Source organism: Cervus elaphus, chromosome X, assembly GCF_910594005.1.
Source record: "Cervus elaphus chromosome X, mCerEla1.1, whole genome shotgun sequence".
NCBI classification, from domain to species: Eukaryota; Metazoa; Chordata; class Mammalia; order Artiodactyla; family Cervidae; genus Cervus; species Cervus elaphus.
The window spans coordinates 157,238,712-157,256,525 of record NC_057848.1 but is presented as its reverse complement, the minus strand read 5'-3'; the positions used below and the strand labels follow the sequence as shown (position 1 = coordinate 157,256,525).

The following is a 17,814-nucleotide window of genomic DNA, read 5'->3' as shown; positions in this document are numbered from 1 at the left end:
TGATGTGATTGCCAGGCCATCCCCATCTTGAGCACTGTGGTCCCTCTTGTTTGAACAGCAAGCAGCTCCATGGTCTTTCCTTCTTTGTAAAGAACTCGTTTGAATTAAAATGAAGGATAATGGGTCTTTGAAGTTGGAATCAGTTTATGGGACAGAAATTATTGTAAAGTAGGGCAAATCCTGTTATTTACCGATGTTGATAATTTTTTTTTTTTTTTGTATTTATAAAGCTTTTCCCCCCTTCTGGCATTTTGAAAACTGGTTTATTTTACACTTGAGTGTTGCCTCCTTTTTATGTTGCTATACATGCACTTGGTGGTTTGGGGAAGATGGGAAGATGTCAACTTCCTGCATAGTGCCATGGAGGAAGCAAAGGTAGACAACTTAATAAGGATCATGTTTTGGGACAGGGGGTTGGCAAACTTTTTCTGTAAAGGGCCAGATAGTAAATATTTGAGGCTGTCTTGAGTCATTGGATTTCTGACTAGTCAACCCTACTCACCGTGCAACTCTGCCATTGTAGTGCAAAAGCAGTATAGATGATATGTAAATGAATGGGTGTGACTGTGTTCCAGGAAAACTTTATTACAAAAACAGGCAGGGGACCAGATTTGTCAACCGGTTTCAGGCCCTCGCTTTGTCTTTAAGGATAAGAAGACCAACTAAGTAAATGGGGTGAGGGGGAGAGCTTAAATTTTGTGATAACATGTGTAAATGTTCTCCAACTTTCTTTATCTTTCTAAACAAAGGATGGAGCTTAAACACTTTCTTACAGTACTGTGTCACCAAATTCTTCACTCCAAGTTTCTCAAGTGTCATACAGACTTGTGGCCTATGATTTCAACTATACTGTTTATCTAGATTGACTCAAAGTAACTGAGGCTTATCACTTTTTTAAGTTCATAGCACTTACTATGGCTGGGCAAATTGCCAAATATTTTACTTATATTAATACATTTATTTTTCAGAAGGCAACAAAGTGGATAGTATCCCCATTTATAGATGAGGAAACTGAGGTTTATGGCGTTTACGTTAACCTATGCAAGGTTACCCTGCTAGGATTTGAAACCAAGTACTTTCACTGTTAAGACTATACTCTTTAACACTACTATACTATGCGATCACTATGTTTCCACGTATAGAAACTGACATGGGTTTGTGCCATGGGGCAGTTCATGTACCACCCTTCCTTCTATCTCCCATCAGGTGGTAATTGATCTGATTTGAGAGTAGAACATTTCATTGAAACAAGTCACTGTGTGTGTGTTTGTATGCGTGCATGCTAAGTTGCTTCAGTCATGTCTAACTCTTTGTGACCCTATGGACTGTAGCCCACTAGGCTTCTCTGTCCTGGGATTTCCCAGGCGAGAATGCTGGAGTGGGTTGCCATGCCCTCCTCCAGGGAATCTTCCCGACCCAAGGATTGAACCCCGCGTCTTGTATGGCTCCTGCATTTGTAGGCAGATTCCTTACCACTGAGCCAGGGGGAGCCCATGTACTTTAACTGAAAATTTCCCCCAGAAAAGAAATAGTACCACAAACATAGTTCATGTTTTTAATAGCAAGATTCTGTTGGGCTTCAGATGTCTCTCAATGAAAGTTTTATTTTTTATACATTCTGTCATTAATTAAATGAAGTAAGAAATTCAAATGCTGTTCTAAACAATTCACAGATAAATGTTTTACAAATCTCATTGTTTATTAAAACTCTGAAGTATTGAGCAATTTCAAATAAGAAATATCAGCTGACTTCTTTGCAGAAATTGACAAGTTGATCCTCACAATATTATGGAAATTCAAGGGACTCAGAGTAGCCAAAATGATCTTAAAGGAGAACAAAGTTGGAAGACTCATGTGTTACAATTTGAAAACTTACTACAAAGCTACCGTAATCAAAACAATGTGGTACTAGAATAACAATAGACGTATAGACCGATGGAATAGAATTGAGTGTCCAGGAAATTCCCTGGTGGTCCAGTGTTTAGGACTCTGCTCTTTCATTGCTGTGAGTGCAATGAAACTAAGATCCCACAAGTGACGTGGCAAAAAAAAAACACATAAATATATATATATTTGAGAGAGAGAGAGAGTGTGTGTGTGTGTGTTCAGAAATATAAACCCTCACCCTCTGGTCAGTTGATTCTTGGTAAAGGTTCAAGATCATTCAATAGGGGAAGAATAGTTTTTTAACAAGTGTGCTGAGACATTTGGATATTCACATGCAAAGAATGAAACCCCTACCTCACACCATATACAAAAATTAACTCAAAATTGATCAAAGATCTAAATTTAAAAGGTAGAACTATAAACTTCTTGGGGGGAAAAGCAAAATAAATCTTCATGATCTGGATTTGGCAATGGTTTCTCAGATATGACACCTATAGCACAAATAACAAAAGAGAAAAAATAAGTTGGACTTCATCAAAATTTTAAAATATGTGTTTCAAAGGACTCCTTCAAGAGAGTGAAAAGACAACTTATGAAATAGAAGAAAATATTTGCAAATCATTTATCTGGTGAGGTATCTATAATATATAAGGAACTCTTATAACTCAGTATTTTAAAAAACAACCTAATTTCAAAAATGGACAGAGTCTGAATAGACATTTCTTCAAAGAAGGTGTACAAACACAATAAACACATGAAAAGATATTTAACATCATTAGTCATTAGAGAAATGCAAATCAAAACCACAATGAAAGATACTACTTCATACAAACCAGGATGGCCTCAATCAAAAAGACAGATAATAACAAGTGTGGAGAAATTGGAACCCTCATACATTGCTGGTGGGGGTGTAAAATGGTATAGCCACCTTGAAAAGCAGTCTGACAGTTCCTCAAAAGGTTAAATCAAGTTACCATATGACCCAGCAATTCCACTCCTAGGTATATACCCAGGATAAATGAAAACATGTCCACACAAAAATTTGTACACAGTTGTTTATAGCAGCACTGTTCATAACAGCCAAGAAATGGAAACAATCCAAATGTCCATCAACAGATGAATGGATAAATACCATGTGGTGTATCCATACATTGGAATGATATTCAGCCATGACAAGGAATGAAGTACTGATACATGCTACAACATGCATGAACCTTGGAATCACTATACTAAGTAAAAGAAGCCAGACAGGAAAAACCACATATTGTATGATTTCATTTATATAAAATGTCCAGAATAGGTAAATCTACAGAGACAGGAGATTAATGGTTGCCCAGGACTGGGGTGGGCACGTGGATTGGAGGGGTGATGGCTAGTGGGTACAGGGCTCCTTTTGGAGGTGATAAAAATTTTCTAAAATTTATTGTGATAATGGTAGTTCAACTCTGAATATACTAAAAAGCATTGAATTATACACTGTAAATGGGTGGAATGTGTATGGTGTGTGAATTTTATCTCAATAAAGCTATTCCAAAACAGAAGTTTCCAATATAAACAGTTATTTGGAGAACTTTCATCCCTGCCTCACCCTGTTTACTTCTTTTCTTTTTTTCCTCTTAACTGTACTCCCCATCCTGGGTCTGGTGTGCCAGTTGTAGTCCTGAACTCGGATACCACCATTTTCTCTGACAGTCCATATCACAATAAGAGTTCATCCATCTTTCCCAGTAAGGATCTCTGTAGGCATTCTGTTCAAAGTGGATTTGTCTGTGTGTCCTAAGGCCAGAGAAGGATTTTTTTTTTTCCCTACCCTGAATTGATAAGCTCTGTATTTGAGAGAAGATTGAGCAGGGAAAGGTGTTTTTCCAGGTTTAAGTATACAGCATGGGTATTAGAAAGATGCTAGGTTAAATAAGCTGATCTAAGACCCACAACACCAGAGAAGAGATTAAGGGATTTTGGGAGGCTGGCTTCACAGAGAAGGTGAATATGATGTCCAGGATCGTGTTAGTGTCCATTCACTAGGCTTGTCGTTTGAAAACAAAGTAACTCAGAGAAATGAATTCCTGCTAGCAGAGGCTGCACTGCGTCAAGAGCCAGAACAGTCTTGGATTCCCTAGTCTTGCTGGGGTCCCTCATCTTCAGATTCCACCCCCTCCTGGCTTCTACTTTCAAATCCTCTCCTGCCCACATGCCCTGACTCTTCTGGGGAAGGGCCTGAAAACAGGCTAAGCTGTAAATGACAGAAGAAGCAGACTGTCCTTCCCCCAGCTGCCTGCTTACAGAGCTCCTCTGGGAGGGGACGGCCAGACCAGCCCATACTTTACAAGGCAAGGGGGCTGAGGTTGGAAGGCTGGGCTCAGCAGCGGACTGGCTACATCACGCTTCTCAGATTGTAGGTCCTGATCACTTCCCGCAGAGTGTCCTTGGCTGATGGGCCTCTGTGTATCCAGTGACAGCTCCTGGCCAACTGTTTGCCCAGTGTTAAGTTTGTTGAAGAATGGTAGCCCTAGATAAAAGGACGTTCTGGTGTGTTCTGGTCATTTGGGTTTCCTAAATACAGGGAAATTTTGTTCCTTACATATGTAGCCTGTCCCGTGTTATTCACTTAAATACTGACCACAGACTGGGATCGTGTATCTGAGGGCATGCAGAGTGGAGCTGTCTGTAATGAAAGCTCTGAACCTCCCCCGCCACTGTGTGCAGGGTTGGGCATAGGAGGTGAAATCTCAGAGCAGGGGAGACCTTCCTACCTCTGGGGTGTTCGGTCATGCATGGCTCTCACAAGACTGGGACACCGGCTCCCATCTACCAGGCTCATCTGCACCACCCAGTCATCCCCAAACTCCATACCCAATGCTCTAAAGTCCTAAAAGACCATAATTTAATGAAAACTTAGCTAGGAGAAACCACAAGCTTGCTCCCCCTTTGTGTTCAAAGAGAGGTTTTATAAAACAGTATGTTCCTGTTTTGAGCGTGGTAAAGAAAAAGAATTTTCAAATTATCAGGGCTGCTTTGCATTCCCCTGCAACTGCACCTTTCACTATATCACTAGAGTAAAAACAAAAACAAACAAAAACAACGCCCCCAGAGCAGCAAATTACTCCTGCTACTTAGGCTTTCTGCATGAAAATTGTTTTTAGAGACATTTTCTTTGTTCTTATTTTCTTTGACCCTGAATGGGGAATAAGTTCATTTTCATTTTCTCTCACTGAAATTGGAAACTATGCAAAAAAGATAGTATACTCTTCCCAGCCCTGCATTGAAAAGAGCCTGTAAAATCCAGCTCTGTTGGTCACAGTGATAAGTCAGCGTTCCCCCACAGGCCACTCTGCACCCTTCACCCACTGCAGGTATAAGCCGAGGCAGCATCAGGTACACTTGCTGACGCACTCCAGCAGCTCCATCCGGATGGCAATGCGGACATGCCAGCCTAGCGGGATGAGCCGGATGAAGCGGGAGATGATGGGGGGCCGCAGCAGGTTCTGGACTGTGGAGGTTCGGTCCGAATTTCCATAGAAAACCTAAAGAGGAAGGAAATCCTATCATCATCACAGCAGAGAAGAGAAAAGGAAGACGTTTCCTGTCTGGATTTGGCTCCAACTTTTAACTATGGAAAATCTCAGTGCTTAAAAGGTAGAGAATTTGCTGATATCCTCCAAAATCTGACCTTGAATGTTTGTCAGCACCTACATGCTCCAGGCATCAACAGAAATGAATTAATATTAGGTAACAACACATCCTCAGTCACACTAGCTGCTATGTAAGTGCTCAGTACTGTATGTCATCAGTGGCTACCATACTGGATACTGCAGATAACATCTCCTTCATTGCAGAAAGTTCTATTGGATGGTGCTGATAGAAAATGCCTCTTGATTCATATCACCAATTTTGTGATTTAATCCTTTGCATTTTGACAAGAATTTTGAAAAGGACCACACTGTGCTTAAAAGAGGAATGTTCCCATGTTCCAAAGGTATCTACAGTGGGGCTCAAGTGAAAACTTGTGAACTGGCTCTGAAGTTGTGAGCCAAAGCTTAACTGTTTGTGTCTGCATCAATACAAATGGCAAGTACTTTTTAGACTTGAGGGAAAAAAGTTTTTAAAACAGAAAAAGACATAAAAACTAGAGAGAAGATTCTCAGAGTGGGAGAGCAGTGCCCAAAATAGAAAAAGGGGTTGCTTCCTGTTTTGGGGAATATAACATAGCATGATGCGGTAGCTATAACATAGGACACAGTGGCTATTTGCCTATATTTTCAAAGAAACTTCTTTGCACTCTTTCCAGAGTCGTAGTGCTCTGCCCCATGACACTAGAACATTTCATTTCCTTCTGGGATTATCTCCTGAAAAAAATTTGGCTGCCACATTGACCTCATCCATACACAAATCAAGAAGGACTTCAGCTGCCATGATCTTGATTTTATTTCTTCCCAATAGCAACACCCCACACCCTCTTCTCTAAGCTGTTTGCCCTTGAACCTATTTAAGTCAGGAGCCCGGTGAAGAGGGAGGATGGAACAGGCCCACTCCACACAGCTGCTGGAGTGGAGCACTTCTTTGCAAAGAACCAACAAGGCCTTCAGAAGCGCAGAGCTTGAAAAAGAATTTGCATATCTTTTTGAAAAGCCAACTAATAAGAACAAAAGTGAATTACAATGTCCAAGTATCAAGATGGTTTTTCCTATTGTGTTCAAACTCCTTGAAATCTCAACCCATGAATATTTTGCTGCACAAATTGTCATCAGAGTACAGAGCCTTCTGATGTTCAGCTACACATGTCTGCTTAACCTGATGAAATGTCTGAATTAGCTGCGGGAAGGCCTCACTCTCAGGCAAAAGGGCAATTAACTTTTCCAAACAGCTGGTGAGTTTTTATTTCATTGCAGATAGCATTATATATATGTATATATATATTTAATATATATAGTATATATTATATATACATATATATTACAAATATATGTATATTTACATATATATGTAAAATATTGATTATATATGTGTGTGTGTGTGTATATATATATAATATATAAACTCAAGAGCCTACTGTATTCAGTCTGTGTTGAACAAGACTTGGGTCTCAGCCCTCAGAGATTAGTAGGGTATAAAGTTGCTCAAAGGTTTAAGTGATTCTATTTCTTCTCAGCTAGAGTCCTTTTAACCATTTATATGGTTTAGTAGCTAACTTGTTGAGATTGTCTCAGTCAACAGTTAGGAGAGGCCATATCCATTGATACATAAAGGGACGAGGACCTAGCTGCATCAACAGTAGATCAAGGAAACCCATGCAGCAAAGTGTTCAAGGTCCAATGAGTTTGGAAGCATCCAAATGGCCAGTCTTGATTATTTAAGCTTCTCTGTGCTAATGCGAGAATTCAAAGATTTCTTTTGCACATATGATGGCACTCATTGGCAGACAAACTTTGCTAGGCATGAGGGGGACAAGAAAAGACACCTGCGTTGATATCGCCATCAGAGAGCAGATTGTGTGATGGGGAGGAAGCATGGATGACTCACCATGCTGTGGGGGCAGTTCTGACAGAGGGTGATGACGGGAACACAAGGATGGGTGGGAGGGAAGTCCCAGAGGGGCTGTGTGGAAGGTGGTTTGGGGTAAGCCCGACATACCCGGTTGTTTCCAGTCTGGTCTTTATAGTAAATCCAGTTCAGGCTCTCATCAGTCCTGTACTGCACACTGTACTTGGTCATCCACTCATCGATGTCACAGCGCCCCTGGGTGAGGATCCCTGAAATCACCTTGACCTCCTTCAGATCTATCTGTAACCACTGGCTGCTGTCCTGGAACTTGGAGAGCCAGGCGCACCTGCGTGGACACAGCAAGTCACCAGGAGCCTTACCCCGTGAGCCCCTCCGAAGAGCTGGGAGGTGCTGTCTTTTGAGGGGACACCAGCACCTGCAGAGCCCCCACAAAGGTCAGGCAGCCTGGGCTGCAATCTATTAAGCACCCAGAGGCTTGTCCTCAAGAAATATCTGGCCTCTGATCCTTCTGTAGTTTCCCTCTCCCTGCACCTCCACCGTCCAAGGAAGAATTGCCAGATTCAAATAATTTGTCAAATGCCTTCAAGTGTAGCTAAAATCATCTTTGGGGTGTGGTTGAGCATGTTTTGCTTCAAAACATGCAAATACGTGGTCATTTCACCTGCTAGCCCCCTTCCTTTTTCATTAGTCTCTCCTGATGTTCTTTCTCCATAAGTTTTCTTTTTTTCTCTTTAATTTCATCTCTTCATACCTTATCTGTGTCTCCTTCAGGTGCTGTCACCCACACCATGGTAGGCACTGTGTACAGAACATGAAACCAAGTGGCTCTGGAAGGCCTTCTCACAATTGTAAAGCAAACCAACCAATGAAGGAACTGATTTATTTTTTAGTTATATCCCTCATAATTTGTGGAAACCTATAGTTTCCCTTTGTGGTATGTGTGTGCGTGTATGCACACATTGATTTAGCTTCTCAGGACTCTCAGCCCTTGGCTGCCTTCTCTTCTAATTCTGGACTTGCTCCTTGGGTGGCTCCTGACTTTTTAGGTCCATCCCAGACCTTTTCTAAATTCCAAATCCCAAGAATCAATTGCCAGCTATTCAACTTCTTCTGGATGCTATACAGCATCTCAAAACATGTTTAAAAAGAGCTCTTAATTATCCTTACCCCAGCCTCTCCTTCCAGTGTTCATCTCTCTGAATGCTTCCCCTTCCTCTCTGTCACCTCAACCATCTAATGCATCTCTTGGCTCCATCTCCAAATGTTCCTCAAAGTCATTTCACTGCCACCACGCTAGCCCATGTCACCTTCAGTTCTTGCCTGGACAGCTGGCGTAGCTTACTTAACTAGTCTCTCTGGATTCCTTTCCCCACCTCACCCCCAACCCATACTGCACATTAGACCGTTCTTCCCGTAAGAGCCAGAAATTTTTACTTAAAACATAAATCCGATTGTAATACTCCCCAACTTTAAATCTTTCTCTGGTAGAGTCTGCCAGTTGTCTCCCCATATCCTTTACCCATCTTCCTTTAGTAATGGAACCCCTGAGTTTTCTGCAAACGAGTGGCCACTCAGCTAAGATCTCATTTCCCAGTCTCCTTTGCAGCTGGATGGGACAATCTGAACAAATTCTGATCAATGAGATGTGGGTAGCAGTGGCCAGTAGGATTGATATATCCTTAAAGGAAAAGTGTCTGCACTGTGCTTTTCTTTCCCTACTGACTAGACTGTGGATATAGCAGTGGAAGCTAGAGCAGCCATCTTGGGCTCCAAGATGGAAATTTCATATTAAGGAGGAGAGAACAAGGTAGAAAGAGTTTGGGTCCCTGATACCATCCAGCTGTCATAACAATTCTAGACTGCCTAATCACCTTCATGTTGGTTAAGTCTCTGTATTTGGGGGCTGTTTGTTACAGCAGCACAAATCTGTATTCTAACTCATGCACATTCAGGGTTCTCCCAATATCCCTAAAATAAGGACCACAATCCTTAACATGACTTATAAGGCCCATACCATCTGACTGCTGCCTACCTCTCTGGGTTTATCTCACCATCCAAGCACTTGAGGGATCTTCCCAAGTCAGGGCCTTTGCACCTGCTGTGCCCTGTGCCTCCCTCCCACCTTGCCCCCACCTGGCCAACTGCAATTCTCAGGGCAAAGATTTTTTCCTTAGAAAACCTTTCCTGATGTTTCAAATCAAATAGGTCTTTCTTCATCTCCTCCACAGTGTTCCTCACACTTAGCCAATGGCCAGTTGTGTGACAGTGTGCTTAGAGTCCCCCCTCTAAACTGAGTGCTTCTCAAAGGCCAGGAGCTCATCCGCCTTGTTCACTGCTATATCCATGGTCCTTGGCACATGAAAGGCACTCAGTCACTATTTGTTAAATAAATAAATGCATTCTATGTCTTTCATTTGTCACAGAGACATACTTTTTCAAATTACATGGAAAAAATAATCACCCAAGTTGCATGCCCTGCTTACCCAAAGCCTTGACTGTTGAGCCGGGCCTTGTTGGCAGTCCAGGAAGAATACCAGCCCACATACTGCTCCACGTTGGAGCAGGTGATCTGGTCTGGTGTAACCTCTCCTGACTCGAAACCCAGGGGCTTATGGTATGGGCATTCTGGGAAAGGAGAAAGAAGGCACATTGAAACACTTGGATCGCATGGCAAGACTCAACAAACATGACATGATTGAAATGACAAATCAGACCCTCTCGTGAGGTGGAAGATGTTTTCCTTTGTCAGCACTGTTCTCAATGGGTAGGACTGGGTCTTCATTCTCTTCACTGCTCTTGTGAGAAGAGAGTGAAGATGAAGTAAAAGGATTGCCATAGAGACTCACAACATTCATAAAAGCAGAGGGAAGTAGCTCTATGGCAACCTCTTGGGTAAGGGGGAATTTTGAGAAATACTTCACCTCCTCCACAAACTCAGAGACCTAAAACTAAGAGATTTGTAGCAAAATATCATACTTATATGCCACACTCTATTTTCCTTATTAACACTGGTTTGCCGTCCCACATGATGACATCAGAGTCCCTAATTGTCCTCAGGCAGCATATGATGCCAATTATAGGAACAAAACAATGGTGAGAGGCAAGAAGGGCAATTATATATTAAGACTGACTTCCTACTTGTAAATTGCAGTTTTCTTACTAGTCTAATGAAATTCTAATGAAAAAAGGAGGGAGGGATGAAATGCGCCTAAGTGACTGTTGAATAGGAACATTTGAAAGGAACTGCTTTTTCCAAATAAGACTAGACGAAGCTGGTGCTTCTATATTAATTTTCTGCTGCTTCTCATGTATTTCCTCTTATATTTAGCATTGAGTTACCTGGTCAGAGACCGCCAGTTGCCAACCCAGCATCTGTTCTCCCTTTCTTTTTGACTAAAAAACCCTAATTTTGTTGGGTGCAGCAATGTAGCCAACTGTGTGTGTGTGTGTGTGTGTGTGTGTGTGTGTGTATTTTCTGGTCACCTTTGCAGTTAGAATTGACCATATGACACAATTTCTGATCCATGAGATAGGAGAAGGTATCTGTTAGTGATTTCTAATCAAATTTTGCTTGCCCCCTCTTTCTTCCTTGCCTAAAAGCAAGATCTGATGGCTGGTACAACAATACCATCTTGCACCATGATGGTAAGGCCAAGAGAACTAAAGAGACCTCAGTCCTGATATCCTTAAGCTATTCCTTACCCCTAGTTTTTTACCATGTGAGTCAAAGCAAAACTATTTCAATAAGCCACTATTTAGGGGGTCTTTTATTTATAACCAAACCCAGATTCTAGCTGAATTTCTTTAGAAAACAAGTGATAAATTTAGGCAGTTTTCCAGTTGTGAATGATAAACTTCAAGTAAGGCAGATCAAATTACTTTCTCACCATGTGTAAATGTGAGTTCAGATTAAAAAGCTGAGTGTATTTACTAAGGCATTGTCACCTTCAAGAGTAAAATGAGTGCTTATGTCTTTGTAGCAGATAATTTTCAAATATCAGTAAAATTGAATGAGGCATATAAAAGCTTGAATGACATCCTGAGGCTCTGGAATGCCTATGGGGATAGTCCTGCCCTGTCCCCAGATGCTGAAGACAAAAGGACAGCTTCAGGCCTCTGGCCAGGGTGGCTTAACTGCCTTGCTACCCAGTGTACCAAAGAAATAGGGCCAACTCCCACCAGCAGCTGCAGCTTAGTGGAACTGGGGGTCTGAGGACAGCATTTGTAGTTTATCAAGTACTCGAAGCTTTGGTGGGCCTATTAATGTCAAGAGAGAGAGAATAGGAGTGCTTTCTGGGCCACTCTATCATGCCTTGTGTGGTCAGATCATCAGAGGGGCTTGTTAAGAATGCCGCTTCCAGGATTCCACCCCCAGAGCCGCCGCATTTTTAATGAACACACTTTCAAAGCACACTTTGAAAACCTTGGTCTGCCAGGAAGGTGTTTTGTTGGCTGGAGGATTCAGGGGGCCGCTCTCTGTGGCCTTGGGGGTTCATCCACCTCCTCACCTCCCCCTCTGACCTGGAAGACGAGCCCAGCCACCAGAAGGAGGGACAAGGCCCCAGCATCAGAAAGCTAGGTTTCAGTTGGAAACCACTTAAATTCTAACCATGGATGTCCCTAGGGCCCCTCCATCATGAATTTCCCTTTTCTTACTCCGGGGCCACCAGCTCAGAGGGAAGAAGCAGAGGGAAAGGAAAAGCCATGGCCACCTCTCCCGATTGCTTTATTCTTGCCATTTGGCTCTTTCTCTATTTTCCCCCTCACATCTCTTTTGCCATCTCTTCCCAATTAGCCCATCTAACAGTTAGTTACACTGCAGCGACCTGGCCAATGGCAATGTCCTTGGAGGCCTGTAAGGGCTTGTCCCGACATGGATCCTGCCCGTACTCTCCACGGTAGACGATGAACTCACCATCCCCATAGCTTCAGCTGGTGTCTGAAAGCCAAAGAGTGACTCCCAGTCCCCAAGCTCCATCCCACTGCCCCCTGGATATTTCCCAGGTGAACAGTTCCATCTGGGTGACCTATAGATGCTTCACACTCATATATCCAAAACTAAGTCCTTCAGCATCCAAGCCCCAAGCCTGCCCCTGTCCAGTGCTCCATGACTCTGGCATTGGCACCTCCAGCCACCAATCTGCTAACCCAGAAACCCCAGTGTTTGGGCCCAAGGTACCAAGTAGAGACTGTGATGGGAAGAAGTGCTGGTGTTCAGGTCATACCACCAGCGATTCTGATGTCCTTGCTCTAGGGCAGGACCTGGGCATGGGGTAAAGCTGCAGGTGATTTTAATGGGCAGCCAAGCTCAAGAATGCCACTTAGAGCCAGGATGACCTAGGATGGGATCCCACTCTCCCTTCAGTGAGCTTAGACAAGCTACTCAACCTCTCTGGGTCTGTTTCCTCATCTGTGAAATGGGTACAACAGTAGTCCCTGCCTCCATAAAGTTGATTTGGGATTGTTTAAAACAGTGTAGAGTGTAGAGCCTCTATTGCCTGGCTAAAAATAATCAGCTAATGCTGGTGTAAATAGCGTGAATTTGTGAGAGTATATTAATGTCTTGAGTTGTGTATGTTTGTTTTTATGGTGAAAACTCACCAGGGGAAATAATCTAGCACCTCTCTACCCCCATCACCCTCTCTATATCCGTTTAAGAAGGTCAGCTTCCTATTTCTAAAGGTTTAGACTCTCCTTGCCTCACAAAGGAGTAAGATGTTTACAAGTGCACACATGTGATTTGAGACAGGAGAAGCCTGTTGACAGCCTAGCATCCCTCAGGCTCATGGATTTGGAAGGTCCAGGCCTCAACAGGAATGAGGTGACTCTCCCAGATGAGGTGGCTGGAGGCTTTGGGCTTTGAGCTTTGCTGGGGCCTGGGGGGACTCGTGATAGGGGCCTGAGCACCTCTGAGGGAGTCTTGGGGAAATCCCCAGGATTAAGCTTGGTTCAGAATGAGAAGGGCCACCAACAAAGCTTCTGCCCTCCTGTGAGGGCCAGGCAGGCAGAGAGCTGCCCCCAGTCAGTCCTGGCAGGCCCCCGAGGGGCAGGGGGCAGGAGAATGTAGTCCAAGGGGGAGGGACAGGACCTTCAACAATCCTGTCTTTAGACTCCTCACAGCCCATGATAACAGGGGACTCAAACCAGAGTTATCTAAAAGTTGGAAAAATAGAAAATGTAGCATTTCTCCTGCTCTTTGTGCCCTGGAGTGAAGGGCAGTCCACTCACATTCTTACTATTTTCCCTGGCTCCTCCTTTCCCCTTCACCTGGCCACCTCTCCTCATCCTTTGGCTCTCTTCCCACTTCCCCTGCCCACCCTGAGTTGGGAGGGACTCCAGATGCTGCTTCCAGCTCCCCCGGTCTGTCTAGCTCACCATACTATCCTGAGCCGAGCAGAATGCCTGTGTGTGCTAGGCACTCAGTAGATATTGATTGGATGGATGAATGGAGGGATAAACAAACTTCATCATCTCATCTTGGGTGGCCACTTGGGATAAGCAGAGATAATGGCAGGAATAGGAAGCAGGGAGCTCAGGGAGGCAGTGGGAGTTGACTGGCCCAGAGAATTCCCCATTGGTCTCATCAAAAATTGTCAATTGAGTCTAAACTAGTATTAAGCAACATAAACAGTGCTGCTAGAGGAAGTAAAGTGATCCACTTCACACACACAGAATATGTCCGTCCCAAGTTTTCTGCTCAGTGGAGGTTACTATAAGCTATTAAGCCTGTTTGTGCACTCATTTTACTCTTAAGGAAAAACCGGCATTTTCTGTGGCACAAGTGTCTCTTGTGATCATTAGATGGGTAAAGCCATCATCATACGTACTGCTAATTCAGGTTATGCACGCTTAACATACTAGCCTTTCTTATTCAGTGGGTAATTTCTCCATGTGTAGACATATGAAGGGCAGACATGAAGAATATTAACAATAAAGGAACGCAAAGAGAGTTCAGGGCCATTCTCGACAAAAGACATGTGACTATTATCATGCACATGTGTTAGACTTGAATCTGTATGATGATGTAGTTGAATACAGAATAATATTTATAAAAGAATAAACTTGAATATTATATGGAAATATAAAATCTAGGATATAAGTAAAGCATTGAGTCATTGGATGTCTTATACTTTGATACCTTCCCTACCTTATTCCCCCCTCTCAGAGTGATGAGGTAATCTTGGCTCAACATTGAAAAAGACAGACCTTTTACTATAAAAGCGTTAAGCTGAAGATTACTAGGCCATAATGCACCCAGCTGGTCACCTTCTGCTCTGTGGGTAGGGCTCCCTGGCAGTAACAGCCAGTGTGCACCTGCCAGCACCTCCCGGCAGCTCTGAATGACCCTCCTGTCCTGTGCTTTCTAGGCTCTCCTTCCGTCGTAAGGCGGACTCTGGTGGAAGCACTCAATCTCAGGATCCAGAAAGACCAGGCCACGTTCTTGACGTTCCAATGAGGATCTGAGGCACTGACGGGCAAGTGAATTCTGGAAGGTTGTGGCCAGTCCTGCTGCCCCGAATCATCTCTCTTGTGGAAAAGCCAATTTACATAAGTGAATCAACCATGTAACACTAAGATTGCATTTTTTTCTTTCCAGGGAATATCTGTATTGCTAAAATAAAAACAAAAACCCCAATGGGGAGAGGAAAACACTTAAGCTAAAAGAATTTCTGATTTCAGAACTTCAAGTTCATGGCAGCTGTGTAGGGGAGAGAGCCTGAACCACCCAGGTCATCTTCATGTTCCTCAGACACACAGCCCTCCTCAGCTGCACAGTTGATGGCGTCAATGAAACTGTACAAATAATCTCTTTTCAATTTCTTCTTAGAAAGAGCTTCCTTGGACTGGAATTACAGGAGGACTCCAGTCTCTAGTGAAGAGAACATTTGTTTCCACTAAAGGGTAAACTCCTTCAGGGTAGAGACAGCGGTTCATTTTTGTCTTCCCATCAGCACATAACAGGCACATGATAACAGAGGGTGGAATTGAATTCTAAACGGATTTATTAAGGAGGTTGCCTCAGTCTTCACTGGGCAGATTATCCCAGCACAGAAGGGCTGCAGGAACTCAGTGGGATGTCCTTCCCAAGGGAGAAGCCCCTGAACTCATCAGCACTTACTGCTTTCCTCCCTACCACTACCGGGCCCCCACTGTTCCCTTCCAGGAGACTTCCTTCAGAAACCAATTCCTCCCCTTTAGTAAATAGGAAAGCAGGCAGTAAAAGCCTTTGTAGACCCCTTTTCCCCACAACTTGCTATTTTAATGCAAATTTAATGGAATAATGCAGAGAAGCTTGCGTACTTCACACTAAACCTCTCTCCTGGAGCTATTATTAGGCGATTATGTAAAGTGAATGACACGGCAGGGCTCCAGCATAACCCTGGAAGGGGGTGGCAAGGACAGTTTCAGCAAAAAAGGCTCTGAGCTGTGGTAAATACCGAGCCTGGCAAACGTTTGCTAGGCCACTTGAAAGTCGAAATGTGAGCTCTTAGGAGGCAGGAAGAAAAGGAACTACAGTTTGCCAGGTCCAGGACAAGACGCTTTAATGCCTCATCCATTTTAGTCCTCAGAAATACTCCTTACAGCAGGTTCCACACACTGTGGCCCTTGGGCCAAATGTGGCTCTGTGCCTGTTTTTATAAATAAAGTTTTATTGGAGCACAGCCATGCTCATGTATTTACATACTGTCTATGACTGCTTTCTATTTGAGGTGTCGAGGCCCTGCAGTGCTCAGAGCCACAAATAATTACCGCCGGGTCCTTTACAGACCAAGTTTTCTGGCCCCTGCCTTAGAGGAAGGCATTCATATTAGTCAGCAGAGGCTGCAGAAAAAATTGTCACAGAAATTTCAGAGGCTTAACACAGCAAACAGTGATTTTTCACTCAGGTAAGGTCAGCAGGAGGTTCTGCTACATTTAACCTCCCTGGCTCCCAGATGAAAGGAGAAACCACTTTCTCCAGCAGGGAAATGGACCCCATTTCAGAAGAGAAACGTCTCCCTTCAGCTGGAACTGCTCCTGTGAGGCCACTTGACTGTGAAGGGGCTGAGAATGTGAGGCATGTGGTTGTTTGGTGAGTAGTAAGTGTCTGGGCATAGTAGCATTACCTCCATTTGACAGAGAAAGGCTAGAGTGGAAGTCCCAGAGTTAAACAGTGATGCAGCCAAGATTCCAACCCTGGTATTTCTGGCTCAGAAGCCCGTGCTCTTCTCAAAATTGCTGCCTATCATTAGTTTATTTGAGATAAATTCTGTTAATCCCTTTCGGTGAAATTTAGGTCCCATCTTACCATCTCACAGAGGTCAAGTAGAGATCCAGCAAACTGTTCTGAACAATGACAGCAGTGCCATTTGTTGAAGCAGTGGCCATTGAAATTTGAAGTTTAAAGGCCAACTGGTGAAAACCCGACTGTGGCATTCAGGGGATTTAATTCATCAAAGTTGAAAGAAGAGAAACAGGGTGTTCCCAAGGACACCCCAAGGATCTGGTGCCCCAAAGAGAGGGGACACTCACCCGGTATGCAGTCCAAGGGGGTGGAACCTGCAGACCACAGGGCATTGGCACCTCCTTGGCAATCGCACTTGCACGCTTTGTGGTACCAGGGATCCTCACCCTCATCCTGCGGGAAGTCAGGGGGCAGGAACTTCAGAAAAGTCATAGTCAAAGGCAACTGTGGTCAGCACTACTGGAAAAGCTTGCATTCACAAACCTCACTCATTCAGTTCCTATTGTCTAGGGCAGCTTTCACTCTACAGCAGTGCAACTGACTTTTGAACCCAGTTTAACATACACAGTCGCCACTCATCTTTGAGTCTAAACAGACAAATATTTGTCACTGTGGATGACCAGCTAAAAACTTCACAGACACATCTATGTAGAGAGCCATGTCCACCCCATTGTAGTGATCAGGCACCTCACATCTCCTGGAGGTCCCTTCTGGGGATCCAGTTTTAAAAGGGACTGAATTCAAGATTCCGCCATCTGACTTAAGACCTGGTTCACTTGCATTCTCTCATTTATCTGAATCAGTCTTGGACTTTGTCCAGATAAAACATGCTATTGCCACCACCAGAAAAAAAGATATATTTAAAAATACATTTTTTAAAAAGTGGTAATCCTATACATTGTTTTTGGCTAGGAAAATCTTTAAAAACAGTATCGGTATGAATTCCAGCCTTCTTACTATAACATACCTCAGTAGATGATAATCCCAGTGTGGCTGAGCAAAAGGAAAAGAGAGGGAAAATCAAGTTAAAACAAGAAAGAAAAATTCAACAAATGATTCATTACATGGAAAAGCAAAGTGATAATAATCACATAAAAAGTTAACAAGGCCCCTTCTGGAAGAAGTCAAAGTGAGTAAATATGTGCCTGGAAAAACATCCACGGAAGCTTAGAAACTAGAGACAGTAAAACAGAAAGACA

At 43.4% G+C, this 17,814-nt stretch overlaps 1 protein-coding gene across 1 annotated transcript; it reads right to left on the bottom strand.

The window, feature by feature from the left end:
- Positions 1-5,258: 5,258 nt before the first annotated feature.
- On the bottom strand, positions 5,259-17,047 carry RS1 (retinoschisin 1). Its single transcript, XM_043897480.1, has 4 exons — positions 16,903-17,047; positions 9,873-10,014; positions 7,519-7,714; positions 5,259-5,411 (listed from the first exon to the last, which is right to left on the bottom strand). Exons 1-4 carry the CDS (start codon positions 17,045-17,047, stop codon positions 5,259-5,261), a joined length of 636 nt encoding a protein of 211 aa, XP_043753415.1.
- Positions 17,048-17,814: the final 767 nt, after the last annotated feature.